The 20,197-nt window shown below is 45.5% G+C and overlaps 1 protein-coding gene across 9 annotated transcripts in view; it reads right to left on the bottom strand.

Moving 5' to 3' along the window:
• The window catches only part of SLC5A11 (solute carrier family 5 member 11), a gene marked incomplete at both ends in the record, with an annotated part of 38,499 nt that overhangs the window by 14,974 nt on the left and 3,328 nt on the right, over positions 1–20,197 (bottom strand). Inside the window, 6 exons of one of the 9 annotated variants that reach the window (XM_081299746.1) lie at positions 1,820–2,025; positions 9,012–9,092; positions 11,004–11,109; positions 11,789–11,893; positions 15,598–15,657; positions 17,110–17,214. In XM_081299746.1, coding sequence (XP_081155872.1) covers positions 1,820–2,025; positions 9,012–9,092; positions 11,004–11,109; positions 11,789–11,893; positions 15,598–15,657; positions 17,110–17,214 — 663 coding nt within the window. The remainder of the gene's footprint in view (positions 1–1,819; positions 2,026–9,011; positions 9,093–11,003; positions 11,110–11,788; positions 11,894–15,597; positions 15,658–17,109; positions 17,215–20,197) is intronic. The other 8 variants (XM_081299743.1, XM_081299738.1, XM_081299739.1 and 5 more) reach the window with 8 other exon arrangements.

Genomic DNA, 20,197 nt, shown 5'->3' with positions numbered 1-20,197 from the left:
TATCATCCTGTAATGTCTTTTAATTTTCTTGTTTATTTTTTCTCACCAGTGACTTGTTTGCCTTAAGACCTTTGCTCTGTGGTGCCCCCTGGTGAAACGCTTTCTCCAAAGTTATGGGAACACTTGTTCTCCTTCAAAGGAGCGCAGAGCAAAGACTCCTCGAAAATTAAAAATAGAACCGACACCTGATCCAGCAATGTCACCCCGGGGTATATATGCAAAGGGCATGAAATCAGTTTAATAAAGGGACATCTGCACTCCCCTGTTTAATGCAGCACAATTCACCATAGCCATGGTATGGAGCCAACCTACGTGGAGATGAAGGGGCAAAGAAAATGTGGTGCACATACACAGCGAAATACTATGCATTGATAAAAACGAATGCTTTCATTTGTGGCAACAGGGATGGGTTTAAAGATTATGTTTAGAAGACAAGCGAGGCACAGAAAGACAAATACCATGTGATTTCATTCGTATGTGGAATCTGGCAAAACTGAGCTCATAAAGAGTAGAAGAGGGCTGGGGTTGTGGCTCAAGAGGTAGCGCGCTCGCCTGGTATGCGTGCGGCCCGGGTTCGATCCTCAGCACCACATACAAACAAAGATGTTGTGACCGCCTATAACTAAAAAATAAATATTAAAATTCTCTCTCTCTCTCTCTCTCTCTCTTTAAAAAAAAATTAAAAAAAAAAAAAAAGAGTAGAAGAGTGGTTACCAGAGGTTGGGGAGGGCCAGGGGAGAGATGGGAGGAGATGGGTCAATGGGTACAAAGCTACAGCTGGAGGGCATGGTGGTGCATGCTTGTAATCCCAGTGACTTGGGAGGCTGAGGCAGGAGGATCACAAGATTGAGGCCAACTTCAACCACTTACTGAGGCCCTAAGTGACTTAGAGAGACCCTAATAATTGAAAAATAATTGAAAAAAAAGAGGGCTGGGGATGTTGCTCAGTGGTTAAGTAGCCCTGGGTTCAATCCCTGGTATGAAAAGAGAAAAGAAAAGTTAGAGAGAAGGAATAAATTCTGGTGTACTATCACATAGAAAGGTGATTGCAGTGAAAAATATTGTGTCATATACATCAAAATAGTTGGAAGAGAGGATTTTGAATGCTCCCATTTCAACAAAATGATAAATATTTAGGATGATGGATAAGCTGAATATCCCGAGTTGATCATCACACAAAGTATAAATGTACCAAAATATCACATTGTATCCTCCAAAGACATGTAAGTATCTAGCAACTAAAAATTAATAAATTTAAATTTTAAAATAGAGTAAAATTCCCTCAAAATCTTGCTCAGTGTCACTCCATCTCACTGTATTCTTGATTTTTCTTCTTCTTCTTCTTCTTATTTTGGTAGCAGGGATTGAACCCAAGGTCATTTCACCACAGAGCCACATCCTCAGCCCCTTTTATTTTTTTTAATTTTGAGACAGGGTCTCATTAGGTTGCTTATAGCCTCGCTAAGTTGCTGAGGCTGGCTTTGAACCTGCGATCCTCCTGCCTGAGCCTCCTGAACAGTCTCCTGAGCAGCTGGGATTACAGGCACACACCGCCATGCTCTTCCCAGGCACTTGAACAGGATCGACTGGCCAAGATCAGCAGCTCTGGATCTGCCATTAGCACCAGGAAGAGCCAAAAGCAAAATAACGCGGAGATTTATTTAACTTAACATGCAGAAAGGAAGGAAGTCATCGAGGAGCTGGGGAAACAGATGAGAGAAGAGAGAGTGGGAGAGGAATAGGCCAATGTCAGCCACCCCGTCATCACCCCGGGGGAAGGGGAGTCTGGGGGGAGCTCACTCAGCCAGCTGCCCTGTACCTGATCGGTGCACCAGTACCAGAGGGATGGGATGGACATTCCAAACAGGATCCCCGGCCACGGGAGGTCAGACGTCACCGGATCTCGGAAGATATGGAAGGCGTCTTCCCGGGGCAGCCCGCAGCTGCTGTTCTCGCTCCGGTTGCTAGCCAGGGCGGAGAAGTACTTCTCCTTCAGCCCGTCCATCCCGCCAACCGCAGCAAAACCTGCAGCAGAGAGGAAACCTCAGTTACCCAGGAAATCAGACAGGTCCGCATCCAGTGGCAAGGGGACAGATGGGGCTGGATGACGTCCTCGTGGGAGCAGAGCTACCAAAACATGTCACCCCTTAAAGTTTCTGAACCTCTTTTATTTTTTTTTTTTATGCCTTTGTTAATGACTGTGGATCACTTCTCAGAATAATATATCTCAATGCACAATACAGAGCACAGAAGACACTGAAAAGAAAACAGAGGGCGATCTTCCAAATATAGAGATGACTCAGGGCACATCCCCCATTAGGAAGTAAGAGGTAGCAGTGTCTAGTAATGACTTAGTTCAGGAGCAGTCAAACAGTATTTGAAGATATCCGCTGTGGCTGCCATGTCACAAAAGCATCAGGGATATCGGTTGGTATCCGAGTCACAGATGTTGCTAAGACGACTGTGGTCTGTGTCCTACCCTTCTAATTGGAAATGGCAAATTGCAATGATAGATTTAGGAAAATTCAAGATTTTTTTCCCCCCCAGGATCACAGGTACCCTGAATTTGGTCCCTGGGTCCCAGGTTAAGAAACCCGGCCCCCAGACAATGTTCTTTTAACTTTGAATCTTCTCGGCTGTTCTCGATTCACGGATTCAAGGATTGGGCCAAGAAAATGAACAAGACCTTGAACAAGTCACATCCTGTCTCTGAGGTTTTAGTTTCCTTTCCTGCTTGTGGGGACGGTGAAGCCACAATCTCTACTGCGGGGCAAGGACGCGTGTGATAATGCACATAAAATACTTGGCACACAAAATTGAGCTATTCCCGAAAACAGACTACGGTCTTCTGCAGCTGATTTTATTTATTGAAAGGATTCAAGATTGCTCTCTCTGGACCACATTCTGCGTTTCCCACTGCTGGGGACTGAATCCAGGGGCAGTCTATCTCTGAACTGTATCCCCAGTCCTTTTTACTTTTTTATTTTGAGACACAGTCTAAGTTGCTGAGGCTGGCCACAAAGTTGCAATCCTCCTGCCTCAGCCTCTCCCGTCACTGGGATTAGTGTGCACCACCACCCCTAGCAATTTTGTTTTTTAACATGGAGGAGAGCAGATTGGTGTATCCACTTGGGTCAGAATGACATGTAACCAGCATTCTGTCCCATCTTTACTGAGGATTGTGGTGAACAGTGGATACTGAGATAAAAACCAAACTGTTATCTTTTTGGAGACAGGGGATTGAACCCAGGGGTGTTTAACCACTGAGCCACATCCCAAGCCCTTTCAATTTTTTGAGACACGGTCTCACTAAGTTGTTCAGGCTGGCTTTGAACATGTGATCCTCCTGCCTCAGCCTCCTGAGTTGCTGGGATTATAGGGGTTCACCACCAATGCCCGGCAAAACTGTTATCTTGATGGTCAATTTTTGTCCCACTTTATTTCCCCAAGAAATTATCCTTTTATTATTTTTGACACATAATAATTATACCTATTTATGGGGCACAGTATGCTATTTCTTTTTTTTGGTGGGGGGGGGGGGCTGTGGTATTGGCAATTGAACTCAGGGGCACTGGACTACTGAGCCACATCCCCAGCCCATTTTTGCATTTTATTTAGAGACAGGGTCTCACTGAGTTGCTTAGTGCCTCACTTTTGCTGAGGCTGGCTTTGAATTGGCGATCCTCCTGCCTCAGCCTCCTGAGCCGCTGGGATTACAGGCATGCACCACCATGCCCAGTACGATGTAATATTTCTGAATATACTTATGTAAATATATAATGTGTAATGATCAAATTAGGGTAATCTGCATATCCATCAAGTCAGACATTTACTCTTTCTTTGTATCGGGAGCTTGGATGGGGAAAAATATATATTTTCATAAATCTATACGTCATCCCAGTAGGATCAGAAAAAAGGAACTTTCAAAATCCTTTCTTCCAGCTATTTTGAAATATACAATAAATTATTACAAACTATAATCACCCTGAAAAATTACTTTGTTGGGGGCTGGGGTTGTAGCTCAGGGGTAGAATGCTTGCCTCACACGTGTAAGGTGTTGGGTTTGATCCTGAGCACCACATAAAATGAATAAACAAAATAAAGGTATTTGTCCATCTACAACTAAAAAAAAAAATTTAAGTGACTTTGTGGTATTGATGAGTTTGATTTTGGTCCATATCTGGGCCCACCCATATGGGTGAATTTATCTATCATATGGATAGTTGAGTAAAGAATTATCTGAGAAGAGGTGAAACTGGAGTAGGCCAGTACTTCATGAGCTTTAATGTGCATATGAATCACCTGGAAATTATTAGATTCTGATTCAGCAGGTCTGGGGGCAGGGGCGGTGCCCAGGATTCTGGCTTGCTCATGAGTTCCCCTGTGATACTAAGGTTGCTAAGCAACCGTCCATGGATCCCATACACTGAATAGCACCAATGTAGGAGTTAGCCAGGTACCAAATAAAATCCAGAGTCTTCTTAGAATGAATGAAAGTGAATGATTTTGAACATAGTCTCGATTTACTACACAATTTTTTAAGTCAAGTTTTTCAGTTTTTCTTATTTTTTCCCCCCTAGGTAACTCGTAATGTTATCATCAGCAAATAATTTTATTTCCTTCTTTTTAATAAGTATATCTTATATGTTTCATTTTTGTAGAATTTATAAGGTAGCATCCTTTTTCTCTGATTTTACTGAGATAACTTCTAGTGTTAGGTTTGAATTTCTCCTTAAATATTGAACTATTAAGTCTCTTAGTTTCTCTGGAGTCAAATTTAATAATTCATACTTTCCTGGAAAAGCCATGAATTTAAAGTGATTTTTTTTTTAATGTTTATCGGCATAAAGCCGTGTGTAGTGTAGCCTGATAATTTAATGTTCTTGCTTTTGGGTATTTAGTTCTTTTCCTCATTCCTAATTATATTGCATTTATTTTTTCTTCTTTTTCATTGATTTGATTTGCCACCATATTTTATTGTTCTTTTCAATGAAAATAGAGGCTGGAGTAAGACATTTTGTAGTTTTCTCAATTCTAATTCATTAAATTGGGCTTTCATGTTGATGGATACAAATGTTTTTACAGCTGAGTGCCATGGTGCACGCCTGTAATCCCAGTAGCTCTGGAGGCTGAGGCAGAAGGATCGAAAGTTCAAGGCCGGCCTCAGCCACTTAGGCCCCAAGCAACTTAGCAAGACCCTGTATTTCAGTCAGCTCTTTTGTGGCTGTGGCTAAAGGACCTAATCAAAACAGTTGTAGAGGAGGAAAGGTCTATTTGAGGGCTGGTGGCTTCAGAGGTCTTAGCCACAGAAGGTTGGCTGCGTTCCTCAGGGTATGAGGTGACACTGAATGTCACTGCAGAGTGTGTGACAGAGGGAAGCAGCTCACAGGAAGCGGAGAGAGACTCCACTCTCCAGATAAAATATGTACACCAAAGCCGCGCCCCAATTCCCACACCCCACCTCTTCATTACCACTCCCTTAATCCCTATCAGGGGACTCCTCTGAACCTTCTCGAATTGTCTCACACATGAGCTTTTGGGGACACCTCACCTCCAAAGCATAACACCGTCTCTAAATAAAAAATAAAAAGAGTTGGAGATGTGGCTCAGGGGTTAAGCACCCTGGTTTAATTCCTGGTACCAAAAAAAAAAAAATATATATATATATATATATGTTTTTACAGTATGGTGTTTAACTTCCTCTATTAAGTATGAAATGAAATGTTCTTATCATTTTTTTATGAATAATTCATAATTGTATTTTTTTTTCTTTTTGAAACCGGGGGTCTCACTATGTTTCCCAGGCTGGCCTCACATTTGTGAACTCAAATAATCCTCCCTCCTCAGTCCCCCAAGTTCTGGGGACCACAGATGCATACAGAGTATTATTTGGGAGACGGCTTTAAAATTCTAAGTGATTGGGCTGGGGTTGTGGCTCAGTGGTAGAGTGCACGTCTAGCATGTGCGAGGTGCTGGGTTCCATCCTCAGCACCACATAAAAATAAATAAATAAAATAAAGGTATTCGGGCTGGAGACGTGGCTCAAGCAGTAGCGCGCTCGCCTGGCATGCGTGCGGCCCGGGTTCAATCCTCAGCACCACATACCAACAAAGATGTTGTGTCCGCCGAAAACTAAAAAATAAATGAATAAATAAATATTTTTTAAAAAATAAAGGTATTGTTTAAAAAATAAATAAAGTAAAATTCTAAGTGATTAGATTGAAAATAAATTTAAACTCATAGTTATGAGTTTAATTGGTTTTGGTTTGTTTTACCTGGGTAAGGTAATAGAATAATGTTAGCATGGGTATTTTTGCAAATTTTTAATATTTTTTTCCATGATTGAGTTTTCTAGATGTTTCTGAGGATGCTGGGGAAAAAGGAACATTCACTATGATACTAATGTTTATTTGTTTATGTAAATTTTTTTACTTCTAAATATGTTTGTTTTGGCTTCTTGTTCTGTCATGTGCTAAAGTATTTCCATTCTACTTAGTTTTCTGTCAGCTTCATTCTGACGAGCTTTGCTTTTGTGTATCTTGCTGCAATGTTATTTACACACACAGATTATATCTTCGCTGTCAATTTTCTATTTTGAATCTAAAAGATATTTCCCTCTGTGGAATCCTTTTTGCCTTATGTTATGCTTATTTTTACACATGCCACTTGCAAATTATAGCAATGGAGTTTTTTTTTTCCCACCCAAACTAGAAATATTGAGTTTTGTGGAGGAAATAAACAATACGTAGCTGAGTAAAAGAATAATAACAGCACACCCCCCGTAAACCCTCCAGAGTTGATCATTGCAGTCAGTAGAGACTTTTATCTGATTTTCTTGGATTGAAACAGGTAATGCTTTGCATTCTATTATATTTTTTTTTACTTTTGGTTGTGATTCTTTGTTATTTACCTTTTAAGGAAAAAAAAACCTTAAACATATATTCTAAAGGATAAGTGAATTAGCTTTTTGTCACTGAGACACAATGTCTGAGAAAAACAACTTTTAAGAAGGAAAACTTTATCCTGGCTCATGGTGCCGGAGACTTCGGTCCATGGTTGGCCAGATCTATTGACCTGAGGTGAGGCAGAGCATCATGGCAGCAGCGGGTGGTGGAGGAAAGCCGCTCAGCTCAGGCAGCTGGGGATCAGAGAGAAGCTCTCTTTATAGTCCCCAAGAGCACACACGTGTGCCCAAGGACCCGTCCCTTCACCTAGGTCCACTATGATTTCCACAGCCTCCCAATAGTCCCTGCGGGTAAGATGTCATTAGTGGATTAGCCCATTGATAAGATCAGTGCCCCATGATCCAGTCACTTTCCAAAAGCCCCATAGCTGATCACCCCTGACCTGGGGACCAGGCAGGACAGACAGCCAATGCTGTCGTCTTACCTAACCACAGTACAGCTATGGAAAGGAAGAAGAAATCAGCATTGGCTATTGTCAATGTTAGAGACCTCCCCTAAATCTGCTTGTTGGAACCCTCATCCCCAGGGTAATGGGGACTTTAGGATGTGATTAGGCTGTGAGGGCAGATTCCTCAAGACTGGGATCAGGGCCATATAAAAGGGACCTCAGACAATTAGCTGCTCCTTCCACGTGGGAGGACACAGCAGAAGGTCTGTGCTCATCAAACAGAATCTGCTGGCAGCTGGACTTTGGACTTCCCGGCCTCCAGCACTATGGGCAGTGTCTTGTTATATATGACGGCATATTTTGTTTATGTTTATTTGTTTATATTTATTTGTTTATATTTAATTTGTTATAGATGATGGCAGAAGGCATCACGATTCACATTACACATATACAGCACACTTTTTCATCTAAGATGCATGTATTTTTTGGCAAGAATGGCACAGAGTTAGTCAGGTACAGTGGCAGATGCTTATAATCCCAGCTACTGGGGAGGCTGAGGCAGGAAGATCACAAGTTTGAGGCCAGCCTCAACAATTTAGTGACACGCTGTCTCAAAATTTTAAAAAAATGTAAAGGGCTGGGGATGTGGCTCAATTGTAGAGTGCTCCTAGATTCAATCCCCAGGAACAACACCACCAACAGAAGAATGGCACAGAGTTGATGTGCTCTGCCTAGGATCAGGAGGTACGTGGTACCAATATGTCTTATCCCTGCTGGTCTTAACCTTGATCACTTAGTTTTTTTTTTGTTGTTGTTGTTGTTTTTTAAAAAAAGGGAGAGTGAGCGAGAGAGTGAGAGAGAGAGAGAGAGAGAGAGAGAGAGAGAGAGATTTTTTTAAAAATATTCATTCTTTTAGTTTTTCGGCGGACACAACATCTTTGTTGGTATGTGGTGCTGAGGATCGAACCCGGGCCGCACGCATGCCAGGCGAGCGCGCTACCGCTTGAGCCACATCCCCAGCCCTTGATCACTTAGTTATGCTGGTGTGCGCCAGTTTCCTTCACTGTATACAGACTATTTTTCCTTTTGTAACTAATAACTATGTCAGGTGCAATATTTTTCTTTCTTTCTTTTTCCTTCTTTCTCACCAAGTTGCTGAGGCTGGCTTTGAACTTGTGATCCTCCTGCCTCGGGAACCTTGACAATACCGGCAACAGTAATTACTCTGGTGAGCCAAGGATGATTTTCTATTCCCTCCTTCTCATCTCTGTTGGTCTATCAGAATTCTTCTGTAAGAAAGAGTTACCCTTTCATAGATTTATCCATATCCACATAGGAAGGGATATTAATTTTTACTTAAAAAACAAAACAAAACAAAACAGAAAAGGGCTGGGGTTGTGGCTCAGAGGTGGAGCGTTTGCCTGGCACATGTGAGGCCCTGGGTTCAATCCTCAGCACCACATGAAAATAAATAAAATAAAGGTCTTGAGTCCATCTACAACTAAGAATATATATATTTTTTAAATCCAGAAATTTCCACGATAACACAATCCTCTTTTATCCAAAATAACCCTGCTCAGGCAAAGCCCCCGTGACAGGGAGTCTCACGGATCACAGTGCGCTGTGGTCCCCCCCGAGTGACAGCAGGCCCCACTTACTGTAGCCCATCAGGATGAGTGCGCCCAGGAGCATGATCACAGTCTGCAGAGCGTCCGTGTAGATCACTGCCGCCAGGCCACCTGGGGGGACGAGCACTAGGTGAGGACCAGGTCCTCTGATGGGGAGGAGTTCCCCCAGGTCACCGAGGGAACCTGGAAGGTCAAGAACTGACCTGAGACTTCCTAAGTCTGGCTGATGGCGGAGACGGTACCCTGACTCTTCCCTGTGTGCCTGCACATTCTGCAGTGGGAAGTTGCTGCTCCTTTGATGCGGAGGAGCAGATGGCCCTGTGACTTGCTCTGATCTTGGTAGAAGTGACACTGTGTGGCTCCAAGCCTGGCCCTGCAGGAACCCTGTGGCTTTGGTTCTTACTCTCGTGTTGCCCTGAGAGGAGGAGCTTTAAGCAGCCCAGTCTCACCTAGTGGAGGGTGGTGGCCATCTGGAGGGGCCGCCCAGCCGGCTGCCCCTGCTGCCCACCCCCCCATGTGAGGGCCATCTGGGTCCCACCAGCCTTTTGGGTGCCGTCCAACTCCCATTCAGTGAAGGCAAGGCCAGAAGAGCCACCACCCAGGTGAGCCATGAAGGTGCAGGAAATGATAAGCCAGTTTGGGGAAGTCCCTGCAGGGTGCGTGATGTGTTGGCACAGCAGGAAGTGACCTCACACCCACCCAGGAACTGATGCCTGCACCACGGTCCCCAAGCTCTGAACAGCTTTATTTCTAATGTCGGGAAAGGGAGGTGAGGACCAGGCATTCAGAGACCCCTAGGCTTTCTGAACAGGGTCAAGGTGGTCAGCCTGAGAGGATTCCACTGGGCACTGCAAAGACTAATCTGTACAATGACGTCACGATGGCAAGCCATCAGCACCTGTTCCTCCCTCCGTCCTAGGGAAAGGACACTGTCTGCTTTTCACCTGTCTACTAGAGGGCAGGGTTGGTGTGTGATCCCCAAACCAACCCTGCATGTGGGCGTGGCTTTCTCCCTGACTCCGCCTCCTGATCGGCAGAACCCAGCCCCCTAACAAGTGGGAGGAGCCTGGCTTCTGGCCTCCCTTGTCTGCTGCCCTCTGACGAAACCACCTGAAGTTATTGAGAAACTAAAGTTTAGTGTCACTTAAACCCACCCTCATTTCTAGGAGGTTACTGTGAATTGAGCATTTGCGATTTTTTTGGGGGGGGTACCTGGGATTGAACTCAGGGGCACTTAACCACTGAGCCGCATCCCCAGCCCTTTGGACATTTTATTTAGAGACAGGGTGTCACTGAGTTGCTTAGGGCCGCATTAAGTTTCTGAGGCTGGCTTTGAACTTGTGATCCTCCTGCTTCAGCCTCCCCAGACGCTGGGATGACAGGGGTGCCCCACTGTGCCTGGCAAACATTTGCTATTTTATGCTTAGGATGTAAGTTCCTCTAGAGTAGAGATTTTTGTCTCTCTTGCTTATTTCTATGCCCCAATTCTTAGGACAATGTCCAGCACATAGTAGGTGTGAAAATTTTTCTTTTACACACCAGTTGTGTGTATGTGTGTGTGTACAGATGCACATTTGTGGAGTGAATTTTATTGTACCAACAGGAAGCAGAGAAGGTGAAGCTGGAGCAGTTGAGAAGGTAAACATTCAAAACCAGTCAAGGCCCTACTATGTGCTCGGCAATTTTCCGAGGACACACATCTGGGGGCGGGGAAGATAAAGCTGCTCAATCTCAAGGCTCCGGAATTGCAAGAGTTAAATACCCAGCCTCGTATTCTGCATGTGAATACCCATACTCAGCACTTAGTAGGTCCTCAATAAATAGTTCTGGGGTTCGGGGAACAAAAAACAGTATGTATGGTGCATTTAAAAAATTCTTTTTCTTAGTTGGCAACCCCCTTTTCTTGAGGTCAGGGCCAAGATCCATCTTACCGGGGTGTGGAGTGAGGTTTCAGGGTCCCCACACCCCGGGACACCAGAAGCCCCTCCCACCTCTCCGGCACCACCCCTTGCTTGGTCGTACCTGCAACGGTGTACAGAGCCGTGATGGCCAGGAGCCCCACCACCGAGAGGTAGAGGTCCAGGTGCAGAGACTGCTGGATGAAGATGGCGCCCGCATACATGTCCACCTGCGGGGACAAGAGTGTGACACATGAGCGAAGGGACGCGGGGATGAAGGGATGGACATGGCAGCACAGTTTCTCCAGGGTCAGCAGAAACCTTGTGAAATGCCCACCCCCTTTCTCTCACCGGTGAACCCCTTCTGTGACTTCCCTGCAAGGCTCCGCAGCAGCGGTACGTTCTCAAGGGTTTGCAAAGGAACATTCTAGAAGGGATCCCGAGTCTGTCCTTTGACTCCTTCTGCCTCCCCTGGTCCCCTCACCTGGGGCACGTCCCTCCCCACCCCAGGCCTGCTGAGCCCAGGTGCCCCCCAAGGTTGCACATCTGTGTGGCCCCTGTCCAGGCGATCTGCCCATCCAGAGGTCGGGGTGGGCGCGTCCAGCTTGCCCTCTGTGCCTCTGATGAAGAGCTAATCACCAGGAGGAAGAGCGGGGTCCCCGCCAAGGGCTGGGGGCTCTGGCAGTTCCATTCCCTGATTCTCAAACCCAGAGAGACTGCGGCTGGGTGTCGGGTGGAGAAGGCGTCCTCCCTCCCTCGGCCTGCCCTGTCCCCCAGCCTCCTCTCACCCTCCCCCCCCAAACTGAGAAGGGGAAGGGGGAGATGGGGAGGGGACAGCCCCGAGATGGGCTGCGACCCATCTTCCCGCCATGCTGCAGGGCCAGGCCAGGCTGCGTCCCCCCCCCTTACCGATATCTTGGTGAAGATGTACATGAACAGGTAGATCACCGCCAGGGTGATGGAGATCCTGCTGCCCCCAAAGCGCTTCCGCAGGTACTCCGGCATCGTGGTGACCTGGGGAGCGGGTGGGAGCGAGCTTTCACCTCCAGCTGGCTCTGGACACCAGGTCCCCCAGCCACCAGCCCTGTCCATGCCCGCCCTGCCCCAAAGCCAGACTCACAGAGGGTCTTCTTGGGATTCTTAAGGGGACACTGAAGAAGGAATAGGGTAAAGGGGCCCAAAGAGTGGAGGAGTGGGGTTCTGTGCAGGGATGTGTACCCCACTACCACATCCCCACATGGAGTGCCCCTCCTACGGTGGCCGGAGCCTGTTCTGTTTGGGCAGTGTTGGGGACCCAGCCGGGGGCCCTCTACCACCAGATTTTTACTTTTTAACTTGAGAAAGGGTCTTGCTAATTTGCCCAGGCTGGCCCCCGTGATCCTCCTCAGGCTCCCAGGTAGCTGGGATTGCAGGCACTTGCCCCTGTGCTTGGCCAGGATTATGTTTTATTTAACATTTTTTTTTCTAATTGGCACACTTTCTTATTTACATAAACTTATCTAAAAAAGAAACTTTAAATCACTTCTGTAATAGAAAGCCAGTCCTAAGAGCCGGGTGAGATGGTGCACACCTGTAATCCCAGAGGCTGTCAGTGAAATGTTTCTTAAAAAGGTTGCTGGGGACGTGGGTCAGTGGTTATTAAGCCCCCCTGGATTCAATTCCCAGTACCAAAAATAAAAACAAACAACAACAAAAACCCCAGTCCTAAATTTAAGGGAACCCTCAAAAATAAATATAGGAATGATAGGGACCATTTCGTTTCTATTCTCTTCTGGCAAATTATTGCTGTACATCAAAGATTTTTTTTTTTTTTTTTTTTGTACTGGGTGTTTAACCCAAGGGTGGTTTACCACTGAGCAACACTCCCAGCCCTTTTAATTTTTTAGTTTGAGACAGTCTCATTAAGTTGATTGCTGAGGCTGGCCTTGAACTTGCAATTCTCCTGCCTCAGCCTCCTGAGTCCCGCCCACCTACTCACTCTTTCTTGACAAGGAGAGGGAGACAGAGAGAGAGCTGTTGAATGATAAGACATGAGACTTTGCCCTGCATTCCTGTAATGAATCATTTTACAACGTGTTCATGTACCACGACATCACAATACCCTGCGCCCCGGATGTGTCAAGTAAAATAAAACTTATTTTAAAAATAATTTTAAAAACCTGAAAGATAATGGGAAGGAAATGACTTCACTATGTGACTCAGAGTAGGAGCCCAGGACCAATACCTAGAACCACCCCAAGAATCACCCTGTTCCAACTTTTGGGGAAATGGCTCTACCATAGACTTTGGCCAGGTCTCGGGAGCAGATTCTGGGGAGAGGTGGGAGGCAGCTGGAGGGGGAGGCTGGGCCCAGGCTGAGGGTGGAGGACAGGAAAGATAAGTGGCCAGCATGCCAGGTGGGGGTAAGGGAGAGGGAGAGGGAGGGGAGAGAGAGAGAGGGAGAGAGAGGAGAGAGAGAGAAGAGGGAGAGAGGAGGGGGGAGAGAGAGGAGACAGAGAGGGGACAAGGCGTCTGCCACCTGCCTGGCAGTATTCTAGACACCGGGAGAAAACAGGTGGCCCCCACCCTCCTGGGAGAGACACAGCAGTCTAGTGCGATGATTCTCAACCAAGCAAGAGTTTTCACCCCCCAGGGAGATTTTTGGCACTGATGGAAACATTCTGGCTATCACAATTTGGGGACGAGCTACTGGCAGCCCAGATTAGAGACCAGAGATGCTGTTCAACATCCTGGAATGCACAGAACTCCCCTACTACCCGACACACACACACACACACACACACACACACACACACACGACAAAGAATGACCCAGCCCCAAACATCACTGGTACCAAGGCTGAGAACCCTGGTCTCGTGGAAAAGTCAGATTAATAATCACACAAACAAACGCAAAACAGCAACCTGAGAAAACCAACAGAGGAGGAGATTTAAGCGGAGGGGGAGCTCAGAAAGGGTTTCCTGGAAGAATTGATGCTTGATCTAAAAATCTGAAGGATGAATAGGATTTGGGAAAATGTACAAAATAATGGAAATGAGTGGAGAGATGGGTGGCCCCCAAGAGCACGTTCATAAATCAAATTAGAGTGTGATTGCCTTAGTGGGTAATATTTGCAGGACCCTATTCTCCAAATATGGTAGGCAAAAATGAATTCTAGGTGGAGGTGGAAAGTTCTAGAAAAAAGTATACGTGGGAGAATATTTTTATGCCTTTGTGATATGACAAGATTAAAAAAAACAAGATATGAAAGACAGGATCAATGTGACTACAGTAAAATCGAGACTTGCTTATTGAAAGATACTGTATGAAAGCAAATTGAGTAGAAAAAAAAAGATATCTGTTAATACACAACCATCCTAAGGACTTGTTTCTAGAATCTATGGAGAATGAGAACAAATCAATAAAACAAGACACGTAACCTAATAGAAAAATGGGCAAAAGTCTTAGACTTCCTGTCATTATATCAGATACCCAAGATAGTCCTTTTATAAAAAGAAGAAGCTTGTTGTGGCTCACACTTTAGTTTGGGTTCATGTTTAGCCCAGGATCGGTTGGCTCCATTGCTCTGGACCTGAGGCAGCACATCATGGTGGGAGAGCGTGATGGAACCAAACTGCTCACCACGTGGCCAAAGAGAAGAGGAAGAGACTCTTCCTCTTGTATACGTGGGAGAATATCTTTATGCCTTTGTGATATGACAAGATTAAAAAAAAAAAGATGTGAAAGACAGGATCAATGTGACTACCCTCTGTGGGGTCCCTCAGGAGGCTGAGGCAGGAGGATTGCAAGTTCAAGGCCAGCCTCTGAAACTTAGCAAGGCCCTAAACAACTCTGTCTCAAAATATGAAAATAAGAAATACAAAAAGGCTGGTGATGTGGCTCAGTGGTAAAGTGCCAGAAAAGTAGGGGGGTGGGGAGAAGAGGGGGAGGGAGGAGGGAGGGACCAGCGACGGAAACCGAGTAGATCACGTTCCATGAACATATGATTTTGTCAAAATGAACTCAACTATTATGTGTCAGTACAATGCATTACTTAAAAAAATAAAATATGCTATTCCTGATTCAATGTATGTGTGATTATAGATAAAAGCTCGATCAAATGATATTGTTCAGGTAGGTGTGATAAAAACTGCAAAGAAAAGTTAGGAAGTGATTTCTTGAGGCTGAAAGGGAGGCCCGTGGTCCTTCTAAGGCTCCAAGGGGATATCAAGCTTCAGGTGTTCTTTTTTTTTTTTTTTTTTTTTTTTTTTTTGGTACCAGGGATTGAACTCAGGGGCACTTATCCACTGAGCCCCATCCTCAGCCCTGGTTTGTATTTTATCTAGAGACAGGATCTCACTGAGTTGCTTAGTGCCTCACTTTTGCTGAGGCTGGCTTTGAACTTGAAATCCTCCTGCTTCAGCCTCTCTAGTCACTGAGATTATAGGCATGAGTCACCACACCTGAAGAGATTTTTTTGAATTATTATTTGTGTTTTGGCATTAAGACAATTCTGAGCCCAATTCTTTCCAGCCCCTGAGCACCCCATGTGCACCTTAGGATGTTGATTATGAAGTTGGAGCTGCTCAAGGTTCCTAGTACCCTCACCTGTGCCTCATCCCTCCCCAGAGCTGGGACCTCTTGTGGATGTCCATGGGCCCGAGGACAGGGAAGGGCAGCCCAGCATTTCCTCCAGAGTGTCTTCCCATCCCATACCACCTGAAGCTCCTCAGACTCACCTGGCCAGCAACGTAGATGGGGAGGAAGATCCAAGACAACATCAGCACAGAAAATAAGCCCTGCCCAAAAAAAACACAGGCAGAAGTTGACTCCTAGCTCACAACGAGGTGCTGATCCAGATGTCTCTCTGCACCCTGAGGGAACCTGACCTGAACTCCACCTCATTTTGTGTCTTATTTTGCTGCATGGTTCACCTTCCCTGGCCTTCGGCTTTCCATTTTTAAAAATGGGGAGAAGAGAATTAAGGAGGGAAGGGAAGAGTGGAAACAGACGCCTTTGTGACGCTCTCTAGTTTTGTGTAGCCTGAATGTCCCCTCACACCCCGCCCCCCCGCCAGCCCGTGCATCCAGCTGTTCTTCTGCTCTCCTTGGCAGTGGCTAAAGCCGACCTGGGCTCAAAGACTGGATACGCTCAGGCATAACTGGGGATGCTGGGAGAGTTGCTGAGACTCAGTCTGCTCAATTGTGGAATGAGAATAACAGCACCTCACTATTTTTCTGCAGGGAAATCGGCAAGATGACATTTACCTAGCAATTACTATATGCCAGGAATTTCTCTTCAGCCTTTCCAAGCATTAATTCACTTATTAATTCACTTAATTCTCTTAATGTCTCTACGTGGCAGGTAGAGACCAGGAAGCGACTTCAGAAACTGTTTCTTAGTCCAGGTTGGAGATGTAGCTCAGTGGCTCTACGAGGCTCAGAGAGGTTAAGTAACTTGCCCAGGGTCACAGAGCTTATAAACATTGAAACCAGGATGTGAACCCAAGTATTCGGGTTCTAGTCTGTAATTGAATTTCATAATGTGATAGTACATGCAGCCTGGCATAGAGTAAGCATTTAAAAAATGTTAGTCATGATGAAGATGAAGGGCATCATTAATAAACACAAGGTCCCTTCCCAGGAAAAATAATCCAGTGTGAATTCTGCTGTGTAGAAATGTGTCTTCTTGTGGGTATCGTGAGGGTTAAAAAAAAAAAAAACCCAAAAAACAAATACCACTGAGCCATATAATTTTTGTGATGGACAACTGATGACCCATGACATCATCCTTTTCTGCATCTGAGAGGGAGGAATTCTGAATCGTCTTCTCCAAATCTCTATTGTTGGAGTCACCAAGCAAACGCAGGGACGTCTGAGGCTCACAGACCGAGGGAGGTTTGCTGATGGAGGACCCTTGAGCCTCCTGTTCCTGTTTTCAAAAAGTACTGTTCTGCTTTTTAAAGTGCATCGGTGGTGCATGCCTGTTAACCCAGCGGCTCTGGAGGCTGAGGCAGGAGGATCGAAAGTTCAAAGCCAGCCTCAGCAACTTAGCAAAAAAAAAAACCTGCCTCCAAATTAACAATTTTTAAAAAGGCCTGGGGATGTGGCTCAGTGGTTAAGCACCCCTGGGTTCAATCCCTGATACCAAATAATGAAGTCAATAAAATAAAGTGCAGGGCATTCACGGCTTCTCCCCAGGCGCCCCCACCAGGTAGAGGCCAGGTGCCGAGTCCGGGGTGAAATACTTACATTCAGCTCATAAGCAGTGACCGAGATACCCACAGCAGCCCCTGATCCCGCCAGACCAAGGAAATGTCCACTTCCGACATTGCTGGCGAACAAGGATGCGCCCACCTGAGGGGGACAGATGGATCAGATGGTGCAGCCAAGAACTGTCCCACCCCCCAGTTCTGTCCAGGTTCCAAAGGGACCAAGGCAAGTAAAGAGGAGAAAGAGACCCCACCCTACTCTGGCATCTTTGTTCAAATAGGAAAGAGACCCTCCCTCCCGGCTCTTTGGCATCCACCTATCAGAAATGGTTAAACAGGCACACCTCCCCTCCAACGCCTACAGATTGAATTGCGCCCCCTAGAGGTACACAGTGCACAGCTTGAACAACCGTGCTGCAGCGTCCTTGGCGGGGAGGGAGAATGACAGGCACTGATTTAAGTGCTTCCTGATGAGAATCCGGAGCCTGATGACTCCTCACCTCTGCTGCTCACATCACCAGCCCTCCTTCCAGGAGGAAGTGGCCAAGACTGTACTCCCTGATTCCAGACTCTGCTCTCTGCTGATTGGACGGGACAGCCCTTGGCTCTGACAGGGTGTCTTTTCAATCCATTAGTTCTTTAACTTGTCTAATGATGTTTGCAGTGTGTGTTACCCACCTGTTATCAAAGGTATTTTATTTTTGATGCCATTGTTAATGGAATTATTCTCTTAATTTCATTTTCAGATTATTCATTACTAGTATATAAAATTACAGTGGACTTTTTTTTTTTTTTTTTTTTTTTTTTTTTTTGTGCCAGGGTTTGACTCAGGGACGCTTAACCCCTGAGCCACATCCCCAGCCCTTTTTATATTTTATTTTGAGACAGGACCTCACTGAGTTGCTTAGGGCCTTACTCAATGTCTGAGGCTGGCTTTGAATTTGTGATCCTCCTGTCTCAGCCTCCCCAGCTGCTAAGATTTCAGGCATGCACCACTGTGCCCGGCTAAAATACAATGGATTTTCAACACTGATCTTATATTCTGCAGTCTTACTGACTCATTTATAACCTCTAGTAGCATTTTGTGGGTTACTTAGTTTCTATGTGCAAGATCATATTGTATGCAAATTGAGAGAGATTTCTGTTTTCCTCTTCAATCAGGGTGACTACTTCTTTTTCTTGTAAATTTCCCTGGCTAGGACCTCTGGCAAAATGTTGAATACAAGTGTCATAAGGGCATGCCTGTAATCCCAGAGACTCAGGAGGCTGAGGCAGGAGGATTGCAATTTGAGGCCAGTCTCAGCAAATTAGTGAGACCCTAAGCACCTTAGCAAGACCCCATCTCAAAATATCTTGTCTTAGTAAATAAAAAGCGCTGGGGATGTAGCTCAGTGGTAAGGAACCCCTGGGATCAATCCCTAGTGCAACATCAAACAGAAAAATCTTTGTCTGGTTCCTAATCTTAGGGGGAAACTCCATCTTTCACCCCAGGGCACGTTAGCTGTGATGTGTCTTTGTAGATGTCCTTTATTAAATTAAGGAAGTTTCCTTCTATTTCTAGTATTTTTTTTTTGGAAGTTTCAACATAGAAGGGTTTTAGATTCTGTCAAAAGTCTTTCCTGCATCTGCCGCAGGGATCCGGAGGGTTTTGCCACTTCTTGGATGATACAGCATCTTACCTTGACCGACTTTTGGTAAATCAGACCAAATTTTCATTTCTAGGGTCAATCTCACTTGGTCATGGTGTGCAGTCATTTTTATGTGCTGCTGGATTTGGAGTGCTGAGAGCTCTTGAGTCTATATTTGTTGAGAGCCACAGCCAAAGGGGCCCCAGCAAACTTCCAGCTGCCGGCTGATGATTGGCTCACAGCAGCTCCAGCAACATCTAGCTGATTGGCTCCTCTGCGGTGATGTTCATTGGGCTGTTTCCCTGCCCTTTCAGACCACGGAGCTGCTCATTGGGGGACTTCCTTGGCTCCGCCCACACGACCCAGCCAATTGGCCTCAAGAGCAGGAGGATTGTGGGAGGTAGTGAGGCTTGTGGGGGTGAGAGGCTTGTGGAAGCAGGTGGTGGCAGTTGGGCTCTGAGGGTTTTTTCCTGAGGAGCTGTTTTGTTTGGTGTTTGTAGTTCTAAAAATAAAGTTCGATTCTTTTGACAAGTGGCTCCTGAATTGTGCCCAGCCAGACTGCAGCATATATTCAATCAAAATATTTACCTGTAGCTTCTCTTTCGTTGGGAGATCTGGTGTCATCTCCTGGTTAACACTGGCATTGCAGAAGGGGTTAGAAAGTGTCCCCTATCTCTGGGAAGACTTTGTGAAGGATCGGTGCTGATTCCTCTCCCAACTTTGGCAAGAATTCACTCGAAAGTCCTCTGCTGGGGCTTCTCTTCGAGGGAAGTTTTATGGTTGCTCATACAATGTCTCCACCTTGCACGAGGACAGTCAGGCTTTTCATTTCTCCTTGAGTCACTTTGGGGACTTGGTGTCTTTCTAGGGATTTTTTTCCATGTCACCTAGATTTTCTAATTTTTTTTTTTTTTTGGCATACAACGGTTCACAGAGTCTCCTTATGACTATGTTTTTAAAATTTTCTTTAGTATTGGTAGTAGCACCACCTCTTACATCCCTGATTTTAATACTTTGTACCTTCTCTTCTTTGTGGCCAACCTCCCTAGGAGGTGGTCAATTTTATGAACCTTTGCAAAAACCAATATTTTTTTCTTTTTTTTGTACTCGGGATTGAACTCAGAGGTGCTTAACCACTGAGCCACCTACCCAGCTCTTTTTATTTTATTTATTTTATATATATATACATATATATATAATTTTTTGTAGTTGCAGATGGACATCATGCCTTTATTTTATTTGTTTATTTTTATGTGGTTCTGAGGATGGAACCCAGTGCCTCATGTGTGCTAGACAAGTGCTCTACCTCTGAGCTACAGCCCCAGCCCTCTTTTTATTTTTTATTTAAAGACAGAGTCTCACTAAGTCTCTGAGGCTGGCTTTGAACTTGTAACCCTCCTGCCTCAGCCTCCCCCAGCTGCTGGGATGACAGGCGTGTGCCACGGCACCTGGCCCTACCTTTGCTATTGTTGATTCCTCTGATGATTTTCTAGCCTCGAC

Source organism: Spermophilus citellus (genome assembly GCF_964194105.1).
Source record: "Spermophilus citellus genome assembly, chromosome: 6".
NCBI classification, from domain to species: domain Eukaryota; kingdom Metazoa; phylum Chordata; class Mammalia; order Rodentia; family Sciuridae; genus Spermophilus; species Spermophilus citellus.
Note: the sequence above shows the minus strand (reverse complement) of the source record. Positions and strands in the feature narration are given on the sequence as shown.